The following is a 16,030-nucleotide window of genomic DNA, read 5'->3' on the forward strand; positions in this document are numbered from 1 at the left end:
CCCTATATAAACCTAGTGTCATAGCCAAAGTGGTATCTATATTGTCTCCATGAGCCCTTCAATTTTCCAGTGCTTGACCTTTATTCACATCATTCTCCCTACCTAGAATGTCCTTTGGCCCCACACAACCCACTATCTCTACATCTCGAAATGCTACTTATCCTTTTAAGCCCAATTCAAATGCTACCCTTTTCTTATGAGGTCTGCCTTGATCACCATATTAAGAAGTTTTCAAGCTCTTCCAATTCCTTTGGCACCATATACTTGTACTACTTATAAGAAACTGTCTGTCATTGAAGCTATCTAATGTCTCCCTCTGTAAGATTATAAACTGCCTGAAGGCAAAGGCTATCTTATTTCTGAATCCCTGAAGCCTAGCATAATCCCCACATCTAGTATTTGGAGTTTGTTAAATAAATATAACATGCATCAAGAAGCTACTGAGTAGAATTTATTATTTACTTTTCAAAGAATGCAAATAACATGAAATGCAGATGCAGTTTCATATGGAATCCTCTATGTTCTACAATGTATGTGAAAAATTTTTTTGGAGATTAAGTTTACAATTTAAAAAAAAGAAAGCATCGGGAAAAAATCAGTAAACTATGTTTAAAAGGCAGCAGAGTAATTTTGATATAGAGCTATAGATAAATTCATCTCCCTCCTTTTGGGTAGAGGTAGAGGACTGTTACAAACATCTGATTCATTCTCCTTGTCTTAATTTTCTTTGTTATAAGGGAAGTCTCAATGGGTGAGGCTATATCTGGAAATGACAAAAGGCATCAACTTATTTTAAATAAATTAAGTCCTAAAATTACCTTATCTTTGAAAAATAACTTTTTAAAACTGAATTTTTTTTTTTATTATCTATAAGGATATATCCAAGGAAGTATGGAACATTTTAGAAAATTGCCTTTTTTTTTTCCCAAGAGGGGAATCCTTAAAGGGGAAGATCAGTTAAATGGAAACTCATAAAGACTAGCACATTCTTTGATAATGCAAAATATTACTGTATCTTTTTTTTTAATACTTAAATATTGTAGCCTAAGGTCAGAAAGCCTTATTTAATAGTATCTTCCTGCCTGGAATTTCTCTCTGATAAATATTTTATCTCTTCTGAAATAATGTAATTTTCATCACATTCACCTTCCTCCAGTTTCAGTTTTTAAAAGCTGAAAAACACATGACATTTTTCAAACACCTACACTTTATCCTAGAGGCAGAAATGATTAAAAAACACTGAAGAGAGAAGGAAATAAGGAGAAGAACATATAAAGGGAAAACTTTTTTTTTACCCAACTTCTTTCTTACTCTGGACATAAATTCTTCCTTTTTTCATTTACCTGATATTCTATGACCATTCAAATAGCACAACTGGATAGAGACCATTCCTAACTCTTTAGTGAACTCTTTAAATCAGACTAGTGATCTCTGCTTCACAGTGAAGCAAACCAAATCAGTATCCTTACCTTCCCTTTCAATGTCTGTAAAGCATCAAGGTATGCTGCTAACATGGGTAGGCTCAGGGTTTCCACCAATGTTGTATGCAACCACTGGACAAGTTTAATGTCCCAACTCACACTCGCCAGTGCCTGCCGAACTCTCCTTGCACACTTATCCACAGCAATTCGTCGCAGCACAGGCTCATTGCAAGCCTATAAAACAACAATGTGTGTTAAGAGTTATGAAGCGATAAAGGGAACCATCACATTTTAGTAACTGATCTTAAAAGCGTGGGCTATACAGTATGGATGGGAATATCATATGCTCAGCAAGTTTTGAGGACCAAGCTTTTTTAAAATTTCACCTTAGCTATTGTCAACAGTATTTGAAAGACATTAAAATATACAGGGCTCGACCCCTTCACTGGCTTACCAATCTTTCAAACTTACCCCTTCATTGGCTAGCCGGGCCAGCCGGTCAGATTGCAAGGCTTTGAGAATCTTGTTAAAAAGTTTGTTCTGAGCAATTGTCCAACCAGTCCTGAAGAAGAAATTGCAAAGATAAAGTAAAATATCTATCATCTCTCTACACCCTTTAAAAATGACCTGATAACCTAATGACCCATTTCTACTATAAGACTATATAATTAGAAATGGCATATAATTCAACAAACACTTATTTAGCACCTGCTATGTATAAGATACTACATTGGACACTGGAGATATAAATACAAAACAAAATAGTCCCTACTTTCAAGAAACTTACAATCTATTGAGGAAATATAAAATAAAAAATCTAAATATATTCATAATTTGAAGAGAAAGGAGAATAAGCTAACAAAGGGATCAAGAAAAGATTATCACAGGATAAGTGAAGTTGATCCCTGAAGGAAGATAGGGATTTCAAATGGTGAAGGTGAATAGGAAGATGCTGGATGTATGTCTATGCAAAGGGACAACAGCAGAAGATGAAATGTATATAAATATAATGTATTTCAGCCAAAGGATAATAATATAAGATATGTCTGGAAAGACAGATGGAAGGCAGACTGTGGTGAGCTTTAAATGCTAAAGAGAAAAGTTTGTATCTTATTCTAGATGTAATGGTGATGGAGTCAAGGTAGCAATTCCTAGTTCAAAATAAACATGTGACAAATTCACGATGGCCATTCTTTTTGGAAAAAGGTAGATTTATTTAGGAGAATAGGTTAATGACAAAAATAAGAGATAAAACAAATACCAGAAATGGCAAATGTGTAATAAAATTGGGAGAGCATATAGTTAGCAAGGAAAAAGGAAAATTCCTCAGGGGAACTCACAATTAACCAGGAGAAAGGAAATACTCCATGAAAGTTATTGATTGGCAAGTTAGACTGACCAGAGTTAGCTAAAGTAAGGAAAAAGGGACCATAAAGGGAAGGCACTACAAAGAAGAGAAAGAGAGTACTTCATAGTGGTCTTAGTCCTGAAAAGAACTTAGCTTTATAAGCAGATCTTTTATAAAGAAAATACAGCTTTGGGGGTTTTTCTCAGAGAGACCAGAGAAGTAAAGGAAGGAACTCAGAAGGAAGGGCCAAGGCGTCAGATGAAATGCACCTGAAGACCAAGTCCTAGACCCATCTAAAGATATGCTAATCAATATCTCAAAGGCTATTTAAAGATACCTAGAGGTTGGGGGACAGCAGATGGGGGTTGATAAAGAGTTCCTTCCTCACAATCACTCTATGCAATTAGGATTGTCTGGGAATTATTTGATAACTTTTTTTAGACTGGGTAAGAGAGTAAGTCACAACAATAGGGAGCTGAAAGAGTAACAAAATCAGTCTTGTGTTTTTAGAAATATTGATTTGGCAGCTGAGTGGAGAACATCTTTGAAGGAAAAGACTTGAGACAGAAAAAACTATTGGGAGATAACTGAAATAGCAAATGAATAAAGGGCCTGAACCAAAATAGTAATCAAGTTAAGTAGAAAGAAGGGGATGGATTCAAGAGATGTTATAGAGAAAAATAAGTAAGGCTAGGCAACAATTAGATGGGGACTGAGGTTGAAGAGAGAGAATAGAGGATGATTCTGACCTTGAGCTGAAAAATCAGAAGGATAGCGGTGCTCTTGAGAACAAGAAGGTTAGGAGGAAGAATATGTTTAGCTGCTTTAGAGAGAAAGAGAAGATCTGGTTTTGGATTTGTTGAGTTTGTAACCCCCAGGGTTATCCAAATCGAGCCATTCAGCTGGTAGCTGTGAAAATGAATCTCAGAAAATATGAGACATGTAACTTTGGAAGTTATCTCCCTAGAAATGAAAACTGAATCTACAGGAACTGAAGCAATCAAGAAAGAGAATATGAGAGAAAAATGCCCAAGACAAAGCCTCAGGACACAAATGTATAATTGGGATGGAGGGGTGAAAGACACACATGATAATTCAATTAAAAAAAACAATAATAACAGAGGATTCATATAACAAGAACTCAGAGAGAAATGTCATAAAAACCTAGTGGGTAGAGAGCATCCATGAAGAGAAGGTAGTCAATAGTGTCAAATACCACAGAGTATTCAAGAAATATGAAAGGATGAGAACTGAAAACAGGCCATTATATTTTGCAAACGAGATTAGAAAAAGTAGTTTTAGTGAAGTGGTGAGGTCAGAAGCCAGGTTTAAAAGGGCTAAAAAGTAAAAAGGAAGAATCAAAAAGCAATGAAAGTAGAAAGTTTTTTTTTTTTTTCTATGAAAGGCAGAAGAGATATAAAATGTCATTTTAAGGGTTTGTTTTTTTTAATTGAAGGGAGAGATCTGGGTATGTTCATTGGCAGCAATAAAAAAAAAAAAAAAGCCAACAGTTAAACTTGAAGTTGAAAAAAGATTAAAGATAACAGAAAATAAAAGGATGATTTAAGAAGATGAGCTGAGAAGAAACAAGAGAATAGAATGAGGGCCAGTTGGAAGACAATAAACCTGAGTTGACTCAGTCCACAGGAAATCTCAGCACAAGTAAATGAATAATAACAGTAATTATAATTTAAATATATAAGTTATTTTTTAAGATTTGCCTAAAGCCCCTTCTTTATTAATAGCCCAGTGAGGTATAAAATGAAGAGATTACAATCCTTTTTATGGTAAAAAAAAAAAAAAAACAAGACAGAGATTAAGTGATTCACCCAAAGTTAAATAGCTATGGTCAAGAGTTGAACTTCTGTTTGTCTGATTATGACTGTAACAGTAGTCTTTTCACTTCACCAGTCTCTCATTACCTACCACAACATAAATTAAGAGAAAAGTCATAAACTCTTCAAGCTTAGTCATTTAAGTTTATTACTATAAGTACATGCCTACATCTATCTACATTTATATATGCTGTTTCCCACAATAAAATTTAAGCTTCTTGAGTGTATGGAATGAAAAGAAATAAGCATTGATTAAGTTCCTACTACATACTAAACTGTGTTAATTGCTTAATATCTTATTTATTAATCTTCACAAAATTCCTGTCCTATAGATTGCTATTATTTTAAATCCTTGTAAGTAGGTGATCTAGGTATCATTATTATCTCCCAATTTTATAGATGGGGAAACTGAGGCAAGAGTCTAACTCAGGTCTTTTGGCTCCAAGACCAACATTTTTTCCACTACCATACTAGAACTATAGGAACTAATTTAAAAAATAAGAACAGGAGCCATTATCCAAGAAATAAATGATCAAAGGATATAAGCAAGTAGTTCTTAAAGAAAGAAAAACTACCATATGAAAAAAATGATCCAAATTACAAATAAGGGAAATTCAAATTTAAAAAACTCCAGTTCCATTTATAGTAACCAGGTGGGCAAAGATAACAAAAGAGAAAAGTGTCAATTGTTGAAGGAGATGAGGGAGAAGCACACTCTTACACTATTGACAGATCTGTGAACTGGTTCAGTTACTCTGGAATGCCATTTTCTTTTTTTATTTTGTATTCAAGTACACTTTATTATTTTTACCACTATTTGTGATTTTTTTTAACCTTTTGATGACTACTCATTTAAGATTTTTATCAAAATAGACAAACATGAAATTGATTTTCAATAGGGATTTGCTAAAACCTGGAAATTATGAAGCCTAGTTATGACATAAAGGAGTTGATGATGTTCATTGTTTTAGTGATTAATCAGTAACTTCATATACTGAATTGCTTGGGATATTGAGAAGTAAAGTAATCTGTTCAGTCACATGGCCAATAAGCTAATGTGCATCAGAGGCAAGACTTCTACACAGGTCTTCTGATTAAGGTTATAGATACACCACTTCACATTTCTGAGTTTGGTACAGACTTTCTTTCAAAGACCAAGATCTAGAATCTGATTTGTTTTTTAAGATGCTACAAAATATTATTTTCAACTATTACTATTTATTTTATGATAAGAGGTTTTCCTTATTTGCTTTTTTTTTTTTTTTACTATATTTATTCTGAAACCCAAATTGGAAAGGGATAGAAATGATGCAGACATTGGAAAAGAGAAAAAAAAATTCAACTACCTAGAAATTACTATCATACTCTGATGACAGCTGAGATCACATTAAAAGCCACAATGCTGATATATCAAAAACCAAGAAAAGATTTTAAGGATGTTACTGAATACATGCCAAACAGGTTCCAAGAACTAAAATAACTATTCAATGTTTTATGTCAGCTCTATGGGAGGTCTGAAAAATTAAAATGGGACAAGAAAAATATGATCTAACCCAAGGATCAAGATAAACAGTGCTTGAGAGATGTAATTAAAGAAATTTTAAATATAAGTTTATAGTGCAGATAAGCCCCACTGGGCTTTGCTGATGGTGACTGTGGTGAACTGAACTGGCTCCCTTCCCAAATGTTTCCCACCAGTTCAATTTTAAACAAGAATATAATGTCTCTTCTTGAATTCTCAGACCAGACAGCAATACTAGGTTCCTACCTCAAGCTTTGAGTAAGCCCAAATGAGCCATTCATGGGGGTGTAGGGGGAAAGGGAGGAGGTAGAATTGACTGTTTATGCTGACCTCTGCCCTATGCCAATTCCCACACTCAGTCTTGGAGAAGCCTTAAATTAGTGCATCCTTTGGTATCCTATCGTGCAGAGTCTATTTTATGTGAAAATACCTAAAAGAATTAAAATCCAGAGACAAAGACACTGTCATGATCATAATTCTCTCTTCCTTAGAAAATTTTAAAGCACCTATTTTTGAACATTAACAATTATAAGCCTCCTGGGGGTGATGGAGAGTAACCTTAAGGATTCAACCTCTCAATATGAAATATTTTCTAATTTATTCAACCTTATAAATATCCAGGTACACCCATAGCTTAGAACATATCCTTCTGACACATACACCCAATTCTTAAGGTATTTCAAAATTAAAATGAGGTATATGAAATCTTAGCAAAACATGTTCAGCATATATTCTGATTTTGTTACTATGACATATTCAAGTAAATACAGAACTAGTAAACCTATAAAGTATCAAGTGATTATTAATTTTTCTTGCTTTTCGGATGTTTCTATAGTTTCTGTATTCTTCTTTAGCTATAAGATGAATTATAATTAAAAGCAACTAGGTGCTAAGTGGATGGAACACTAGTTCTAGAGGCTCAAATGCAACTTCAACTTCAGATATTTACTATATATGTAACACTCTGCAGTCATCATTCAAACACTATCTACTTCAGTTTCCACAACTGTAAAATCAACACCTACCTCAGAGAATTGCTATGAAAATTAAACAGAATAACTGGAAAGTTCTTAAGTAAGAAAGTGCCTGACACATTAAAGACAATAAATGCTTATTCCCTGCCTTCTTACATGTAGTTTAATGCTATAATAATTATATTTTGATCCACTTCTAACAATGAAATGCCACTGAGGCTATTTTATTAATAATCCTGGTCAATATACATTACCCCTGAATAATCTCCAAATATATGGAATTGAATGATTTCATCAAATAGAAACACTAAGAAATTTTAGCTCAAGAACAAGAAAGTGTTTGAAGATCGATAATCATATAAGAATCTTCCTTGTAAAATGAAATCTTCCTCATATATAGAAGGAACAAATTAGCAGCCTGCTATAGTGTGTCAACATTGTATTGAAGAACTGAGATATTCTATGACAAGATAGCTTGTTCACAAATGCTCATATCTACTGGAACGCTAAGTACAATAAAGCTGTAAATTGATCTAGCTATTCTGGTTAGCATTTTGGAACTATGACCAAAAAGTCATTAAACTGTATCACTAAAAAAAAGTCACTAAACCCAGTGACACCACTACTAGGCCTATTCTCCAAAAACATCAAATAAAGAGGAAAAAGATCCATATGTACAAGAATATTTATAACAGTTAATTTTTGTAGAGGCAATTTGAAATTGGGTGTGGAGGGGGACAAACAGGCTCATCAACTTGAAGAATGGCTGAACAAATTATAGTATATGAATGTAATGAAATCCTACTATGTTATAAGAAGTGATGAAGGCAATGATTTCAAAGAAATTCAAATTTATATGAGGTGCAGAGAAGCACAATCAGGAGAACAATTTACATAACAACACAAAGACAAACAACTTTTAAAAATTTAAGAACTCTAATTGATGCAATGCCCAATCAAGTTTGCCCAGGACCTATAATGAAGAATACCTACTTCCTGATTGAGATGGGATGAACTTTAAGGTGCAAAATGAGACATACATCTTAGAATATGGGATTTGTTCTGCATGATCCCTTATTTATTATTTATTATTCTTCTTTAGAAGAAACACTTCTAAGTATTTGAGTCTCCTTCTTCCCCAATATCTTTATTTAATGGAAAAGGGATAATAGGAAGCGGCAATAGTGACCAAAAAAAATTGGTCCAGTGAAGCATTTTTTAAATGCACAAAGTAAAATAGAAGTTTAAAATCAAGTACAACCACTGCTCAGGGAAGAAAGAATAGCAAGTTAATATGTAGGAAAAAATCTACCATGAAATAAGACATGAACTGACATTCAAGTAATTTTAATACAAGGCTGACATTAGTGTTCAAAAAGTTAACTTTATAAGAATAAGATGGGGGAGAGATCACTATCCAACAGTTTACTAAAAAAGATTTGTATGTTTTTAGTACACTACAAGCACAACATGAGTCCAAATGTGACATGGCAATTCTATGTAATCTAATATAACATTAGGCTTCACTGAAAGGCATAATGAACAGGATCAAGAAGGCATTAGTATCACTGTATTCTAACTTGATCAGACCATATATGGAAATTTGGGGCACCACATTTAGGAAAAATTTTGATAAACTGGTAAGCATCCAAAACATTGGAAAGTGCCCTGAGTCCATACCATATGAGAATCAGATGAAAGAACTGAGAATGTTTAGTTTGCAGAAGAAAAAGACTATCATTAATAAATATTCATTCAACAAATATTTACTAAGTTTCTATGCCATGCTAGGCACTGTGTTAAGACAAAAACAAACCAATGCCTCAAGAAGTTTCTAATCTATTGAGGGAAAAAATATGTATATATACATTTTTGCATGTATATTTATGTGTGTATATAAGCATGTGTATATGTATGTATACATATTGTATATGTGTATACATGTATTAAAATGTACTTTAAAATTCTTACATGAACATATAGAATGAAGATACACATATATAAAAATATACATGTAATCCTTAGTTATTAAACTAATTAAACACTAAATTTCAAAGGAGAGATACTAGTTACTAGAGGTATGAAAAAGGGCCTTATTTAGGATACTATTTGAGCTGGACTTTGTAAGAAGCTATGGATTATATAAGGGGAAAATGAGAAAGGACATTCTAAGCATGGGGAACAAACAGCCTAAAATCACAGAGGCAGGAAACAGAATGCAATACATAAGTGGACCGATTTGATTGGAACATAGAATTCACAAACGAAAGTCACATATAATAAGTTTGGAAAGAGAAATTCAAGCCAGATCATTTAAATGCCAAACAGAGGAATTTGCAGTTGAGCCTAGAAACCTTGAAAGAAAGAATAATTCCCCTTCATTGGAAGTTTTCAAGCAAGAAGTAGATGAACACTAGTAAGATTATGCTGTAAAAGATACTCTAGTTCATTTATGGTTCGACTAGATGATCTATAAGGTCCCTTCCAACTATGAGAATCTGAAAGTTTACAAATTGCTTTCCTATAAAGTATTCTAGAGGCCGATACATTTCCCAATCTTAATGAAGACCTACATTGTATGAAGATAGGAATCCCTTCATTTGTTTTATCACCTAGATTTCTAAATGATGTAAATTCTTAATCTTACTTATTTATATACAAATTTAATGTTTTGCTATTCTATAATCTGTATGTCTTCTAAATATTTATCTGAATTGGTGTATTTATCTTAGTAGCAGTTTACAAAATGCTTTATCATTTGCAGAATATTTAACATACATTTTATCTCATTTGACTCTCATAACTCAGTGAGGTAAGTAGAAATTTGATCCCCATTTTATAGATGAAGCAACTGAGGATTAGAACTTTACATACATTATCCCATTTGATCCTCAAATCTTGTGAGGTAAACTCTACTTCCATTTTGACAGAAGAGAAAAGTAAGGCTCAGAAAAACTAAATGTCTTGCCTGACTTAGAACCACACCCAAATCTTGTGATTCCAAGTGTTTTCTGCCATATCATATCCCTAAGACAGTGTCTGCCTAATTCAACTTGAATTTGTGTTTTAGAATACAAGAATGAGATAATAATAATAAAAATGAATATTTTTTCAGAACCTGGGCCCATTATCCCATCGGATTCAATGTTCCTGAGGCAGCCCACCTGTTAACATGCTCTTCCCAGTCCTCAGGTGGGGGTGGAGCATCTGCATCAGTCCGGGCAAAGATGACATGGCGTTCACACTCATTCATCACACTTCGTGCCTTCTGGTTGTCATAGAGTGGCACTGGGGTAGACGTAACAGTCTCCACATCGATAGGGATGTCTGCCTCACTACAAATAAACGAAGGATATTTAGACCACAGCTATTTTGCTCAATGTATGCATGAACTTAATGTTTGCTCAGTTGTTTATAAATCTTTTTTTATACAGTCAGTTCTCAATTACCCAACTGTATATTTTCCACATAAAATTTCCCATCCAGGAGATTTTCAGCACATTCTACTGCCTTGAAGATATATGTATAAGGACAACAGACAAATCTTAATGCTGTTCAAAACAAAACAATTAGAAATATGACAAATGTTATTCAAATGTAAATATGAATATTTTAATTTCCAGTTTTTAAATGAATGGTAAATACTCCCTCCCTTTCAGGGATATGAATGGTAGATAAATATTTAAGAGTTCTCTTAATCTCAGGAAACTCCTTGTGGTACACTCTCCCTGTCCCCCAAGCAAGTTAAGACTAGTTTTTACTAGAAAGTATTAAAATATTCCTTGAGATTCTGTTTCAGAGATTTAAGAATTCAGATTTCCGATATCTTTTTTCAGTGTTTGAGTAAAAAGCAGTCATAAAAAATTGGAGGAGTTCTCAGATGCTTGGCTGGAGAGCAGAGAGGGACTTTTTCCTCAGCTGAATCAACAGAAGGTATTCTCAGTGCTTAGCTTGAACATCCTTTTCCTGCTATGGCTAAGCAAATCTACTATTGTTAACTAATGAAGAGGCCTAAATTATCAAAAGATTAGACTGAGTTAGGCTCAGCCCAGCACATTGCTCCATCTCAAAATTCCACTGACAACTAAAATATAAGTAAAGCAAAATCAGCTGTGATCTAAAAATTATAATATGCCAAAAGTAATAGTGTTAGAAGAGTGGTAATATTCAGGATTCTAGAAAAGCAAAGTCAATTGGTAAGAATCTGTAAAGTATATCCACCACTGGATAAGAAAAAAAGACAATACATCTGGAAACATGAGTATTCTGGTTACAAAAATTGTAAATTTCGTGTATTCTACGGTAAATGAGGGGTAATTATGGCTCTACAACCTTTAAGATTATTCAATTCCTTTTGCTCTGATTCCTTGGGGTTTTCCCCAAGTACCTTGATAAATGGAGAAGTTGGGGGGTGGAGAAGAAAAAAAGTAGAAGAGGAGGAGGAAGTGAACATAAGAGTTGTCTCTGGATTATGCAAACTCCAGAAAGAATATAGCCATCACAGCAAATTGTAGATTACATTCTGATGCCTTAAACAGTACTTTGTTGAAACCCCCAGAACCTTATCTCCCTTGGAGGAATTGATGAAATTGATTTCTTGAACATACAAAGCCCATCACCAGATATTGGACCTGCGGCAGACACACCACTAATTATTACTCAACTAATTATTTTCTCTTCCTATTCTGTTTCTCTATATCATTCTAACTCTAACCCTTTTTTTCAAACTATCTAATGATTTTACTCTCCTTTCAAACATTTTCCCCCAAGCCCAAAATCTAATATCAATGTTTTCCACACTATGTTTTACATAAATATAGGTCCTGACAGAAACATATCTATTTTATGAAGATAATTCAGATATAAGTTTTACACTAAGGCCAAGGGAATCCAAGTCTTTCCAATACTTAGAATAGGCTTAGTATATGTGCATCTTATACTATTAGCAATGGTGGATTATAATTATAATCAAATTAACCATTTAAGTGGTTAAAAATTAACCATTTTAATTCCTCATAATGATTTTGAGTAGTTAGCTGAAATACTACTTATATTGAAGTTTAAAAGCAATTTCATCCACTCAATCCTATTAAAATTCAGTTACAATTCAAGTTGTAGTCATTAATTGAGAAAACTGTATTTAATAGGCTGAAATAGTCTTGAAAACTATGACATATATTCAGTTGTGAAATATCTGAATCCTGAATCCAGGTTTAACCTGTCTGGTAGTGATTCAAAAGATTTTCAGAAATTTCATGAAAAAGACTAGTCATATAACCAGAAATTTCACTGGGTAAATTCTAAGGAGCTACTAGAATCAAAGATTTAGAGGTTAAGAGATCAACTAGTTCAACATTTAATGTGTGATAGCTGAGGCCCAGAGAAGCTAAGTAACTTGTCCAACATCAAATAGGTATTAAGTGACAGAGTAAGGAGTTAAGTCAGGTTTTTTGATTCCAAATCCAGAACTCTTATCAGTTTTCATGGGTAGGTAATTCATTTAATTTTTTTTTTTTTTTTTGCTTAAAAACTTTAAACAGTTATATATACCAAAATATTCTTAGTGTGCTTTTTGTAGCAGCAAAAAACAAACAAAAAAAAAAAAAAAAAAAAGAGGAACACAATGAGTGCTCACTAATTGAGAAAAGGCTGAATGAATTATGGTATTTGGATATAATGGATTATTATTGGCACCAGAAACAATGAAAAGGAGAAAGATGGTAAGATGTCTTTGAACTGATGCAGAGTAAAATAAGTAGAACCAGGAAAATAATATATACAACTACAATGTAAACAAAAAGAACACTAAAAGGAAGCCAAATGTTGAGAAACTGCAATGACCAATCTTGGTTTCAGAAAACACAGATGATGTTCCCTCCTTTTAATAGAGAGTTGGGGACTACAGGTGCAGAATATCAGATGTGAGACGCTGTGTTGATTGTTTTTTGCTTAACTAATTTTCTTTATTACAAGTGAGGTTCAATGGAGGTGGGGGTATATCTAGCAATAACTGTAATATAAAAACAAAAGGCATCAATAAAACTTTTTTTTTTTTTAAAACAACAGAATTCTAAGTATAAAAATCTCAGGCAGGCTGAATTAGCCAGGCCCATTTTGTCATATGTTAGACACCTACATCTTAATCTGATATGCTAGACATTACAGAATTATCTCAAATCCCTGAATCCTGCAAGCCAACCTCCTCTAGAAAACCTAGAACGCCTTCCAACAACCATGGTTCCTGTTGTTAAGGCATTCTCAGCACCCTAATTGAGGAAGACCACAAACTCACATGGTACTATCCTGGTGACGCCTGGGGGTGACAAAGAGCATGCGGGTTGGGCGGGCACTGCTGGCATCTGGGTGAGCACTCCATGGCTTGGCATAGCTATGATCCAAAAACACCAGGTCCAGCTCCCGTTCATGAACTGACAGCTGGAAAAGCAGAGAGGTGCCCATGCGCCGGGCTGAAGTCTGGAAGTCTCGTTCACCACCTCGGTGTGACATCTCTATAGAAGCAACAGTGTCTCAGAGTCTGGGAGTCAGCATGCCATCAGTCTGCTGCAAGAAGAGATCAAATTGCAATGGAAAGAGGGCAAAATTCAATTCCAGTAGTAGAACTTATGACTCAAATCTTGTCCTTTTTTCTCAGAAAATGGTTAGTACTAGGGGCAGCTAGATGGCACAGTAGATAGAGGACCTGAGTTCAAAAATGTCCTCAGACACTTAGCATTTTGTGTGACCTTAAGCAAGTCAAATAACCTTAATTACCTTGCCAAAAAAAAGAAAAAGGTTGGCACTTATACTCTGTATTTCATAATTGAGTGTTTATTTCCTATCTCGTGTTGTTTTCTAATTTTATATGTATCTTGAAAAGAGCCAACATTTTACAGCAAAAAGATAACTGCTTTTTTTAAAGAATCAAAAGACCTGCATCCAAATTCCTGCTTTGCCATTCACCACCTATTTATTTAACCTTGGGCAAGCCGCTTTCAACTGTGAATCAATCAATAAAATGGGGATAATAATAATCGTGCCACTTTCCTCACCTGGGCATTTCAATAAGGTACTGTATATAAAGCTTTTTGTAAAACGTAAAGCAGCTATTATATAAGAAATCATAAAGAATTCTTAAGCTTTAAAAACTCAGGAGTCATTTTCCTGTGGAAATCTCACCTCCACCCACCACCCTTCAATGGCCCAAGGGGCTACAACCAGTACCATCCCTATGCCCATGCTTGACTTTACAACCACCATCTATCACCTCAGCCCCTCCACTTTCCACACACTCCAAAGGGAGACTCCGTCTCTAATGCTCAGACTTCATAGTTTAGAGAGCTTTTAGGATTTCAGGGATTTAGAGCCGGAAAGAAACTGAGATCACTACCATTTCTGGCAAAGACTGGACAAGTGATTTGTTCAAGGTCAAATAGGAACGTGAGAGTGGAAGCGTCGCTGAATTGGGAATCGGAGGCCGCGGATTAAAATCTCAGTTTTGCTACTCCCTAACTTCAGGAACCTTCAAGAATTCACTTCACCTGTCTGAACCTCAGTTTGCTCATCCGTGAGAGGGGAAAAAAAAAAAAAAAAAAAAAAAAGTAGGGGCTCGGACTAGACCTCGCAGGACCTTCCCAACTTTTTAAACCAACACGTTCCCAAATAGCAACGTGGAGATTTGAACCAGAGCTCTTTTTACGACACCGAACTGGCCATTTAAGGGGATCAGTTTCCAATTTTGGGATACTTCCAAGTTAGTTCCCACGAGTTCCCCTGGCCATCTTCTTCCTTAAATTCCACTCCTTTCTTTCTCGCCTTCCTTTCCCCTCCTCCAGGCCTGCGCTCTCTTTCTTTTATTCCTCTTTCCCGACCCCACCCCACAGAACGCAGCGTTCCCGCTACCCCCTCCCCTACACGCTCGCCTCCGCCCACCCCTCCCCCCTCGCTCCCTTCCGCCTCCCTTCCCCCACCTTCGCAGTCACCTCCCCCGCCTCCCTTCCACTCAGCGCAGGCCACCGCCCAAAGCCAGAAGCCCGGTCCCCCGAGGATACCTCCCAGAGGCACTACTCGGGCCGGTCCCCGGAGCCCCACAGGCCCCAGGGCCCGGCCCCCAGCGTCGTCCCCGCCCCCTCGACGGTTCCGTGGCCCAGGCCCGGACTCTCACCCGAAGCCGCGCCGGGGCCCAGCGGCGCAACGCCCGGGCCCCGTCGCCGTACGCATGCGCGCCACCGCCCTTGCCTACAGCTAGAGTAAGTTACAAAACTCGGAACTGGATACTAACCAAGAAGCGAAAATTGTGTGGCCAGCTAGAAAACCCGGAGGAACGACCTTTATGTTTTCGGAGCGGCATCCCGCGGGGATGAGCCAGAATCATTTTGAGGGAGGTAGTTTTCAGTAAAGGTTAAGGTGAAGATGTACCATGTTTTACAAAAATTTGCACAGGATTTTCTATTTGCACTAATATAGAGTGAAGTGATCAAAGCCAAGAAAACAATATATACGATAACTACCACCATAAAACCGGAAAGCACAATTATACACACACACATACATCAAAACTCTTAACAAAATTTTAAAGCATGATAAGCCTTCGCAAAGGAGGGAGGTCCACAGGCACTACACATTGCATGTATTACTGGTCTTTTTCAATGTATCTGATTTTTTTTCCCTCTTTAAAAAAAAAAAATTGGTTTGTAGCATGGGATGATTCTCCCCAGGGATACCAAGAATAACATGATATGCAAAAATATATATATATATATATACCAATAAAACCTTTTTTTAAGTACATGATTTAGGTTCCAAAGGTATCTGAAGTTGTTTTTTATTTGCTTGCTTTTTGTTTTGGCCAGATATGTGTAAGGTATTTGCAGTGGGCTGACTTTTAAATCTAGTTGTCTTCCTTCTGATTGACCTGACATAACATTATTTGG

General features: G+C 35.5%; 1 protein-coding gene across 3 annotated transcripts in view; it reads right to left on the reverse strand.

The window, feature by feature from the left end:
* Positions 1-15,324, reverse strand: part of KANSL3 (KAT8 regulatory NSL complex subunit 3) — a 38,811-nt gene extending 23,487 nt beyond the window's left edge. For 2 of the 3 annotated variants that reach the window (XM_051976408.1, XM_051976406.1), the window contains exons 1-5: positions 15,149-15,255; positions 13,393-13,661; positions 10,265-10,435; positions 1,893-1,983; positions 1,470-1,655 (exon numbers count right to left, since the gene is read on the reverse strand). In XM_051976408.1, the coding sequence (XP_051832368.1) occupies positions 1,470-1,655; positions 1,893-1,983; positions 10,265-10,435; positions 13,393-13,607 (663 nt within the window). In that variant the 5' untranslated portion in view covers positions 13,608-13,661; positions 15,149-15,255. The other variant, XM_051976407.1, reaches the window with a different exon arrangement.
* Positions 15,325-16,030: the final 706 nt, after the last annotated feature.

The sequence above is a fragment of the Antechinus flavipes genome, chromosome 2 (assembly GCF_016432865.1).
Source record: "Antechinus flavipes isolate AdamAnt ecotype Samford, QLD, Australia chromosome 2, AdamAnt_v2, whole genome shotgun sequence".
Classification (NCBI taxonomy): domain Eukaryota; kingdom Metazoa; phylum Chordata; class Mammalia; order Dasyuromorphia; family Dasyuridae; genus Antechinus; species Antechinus flavipes.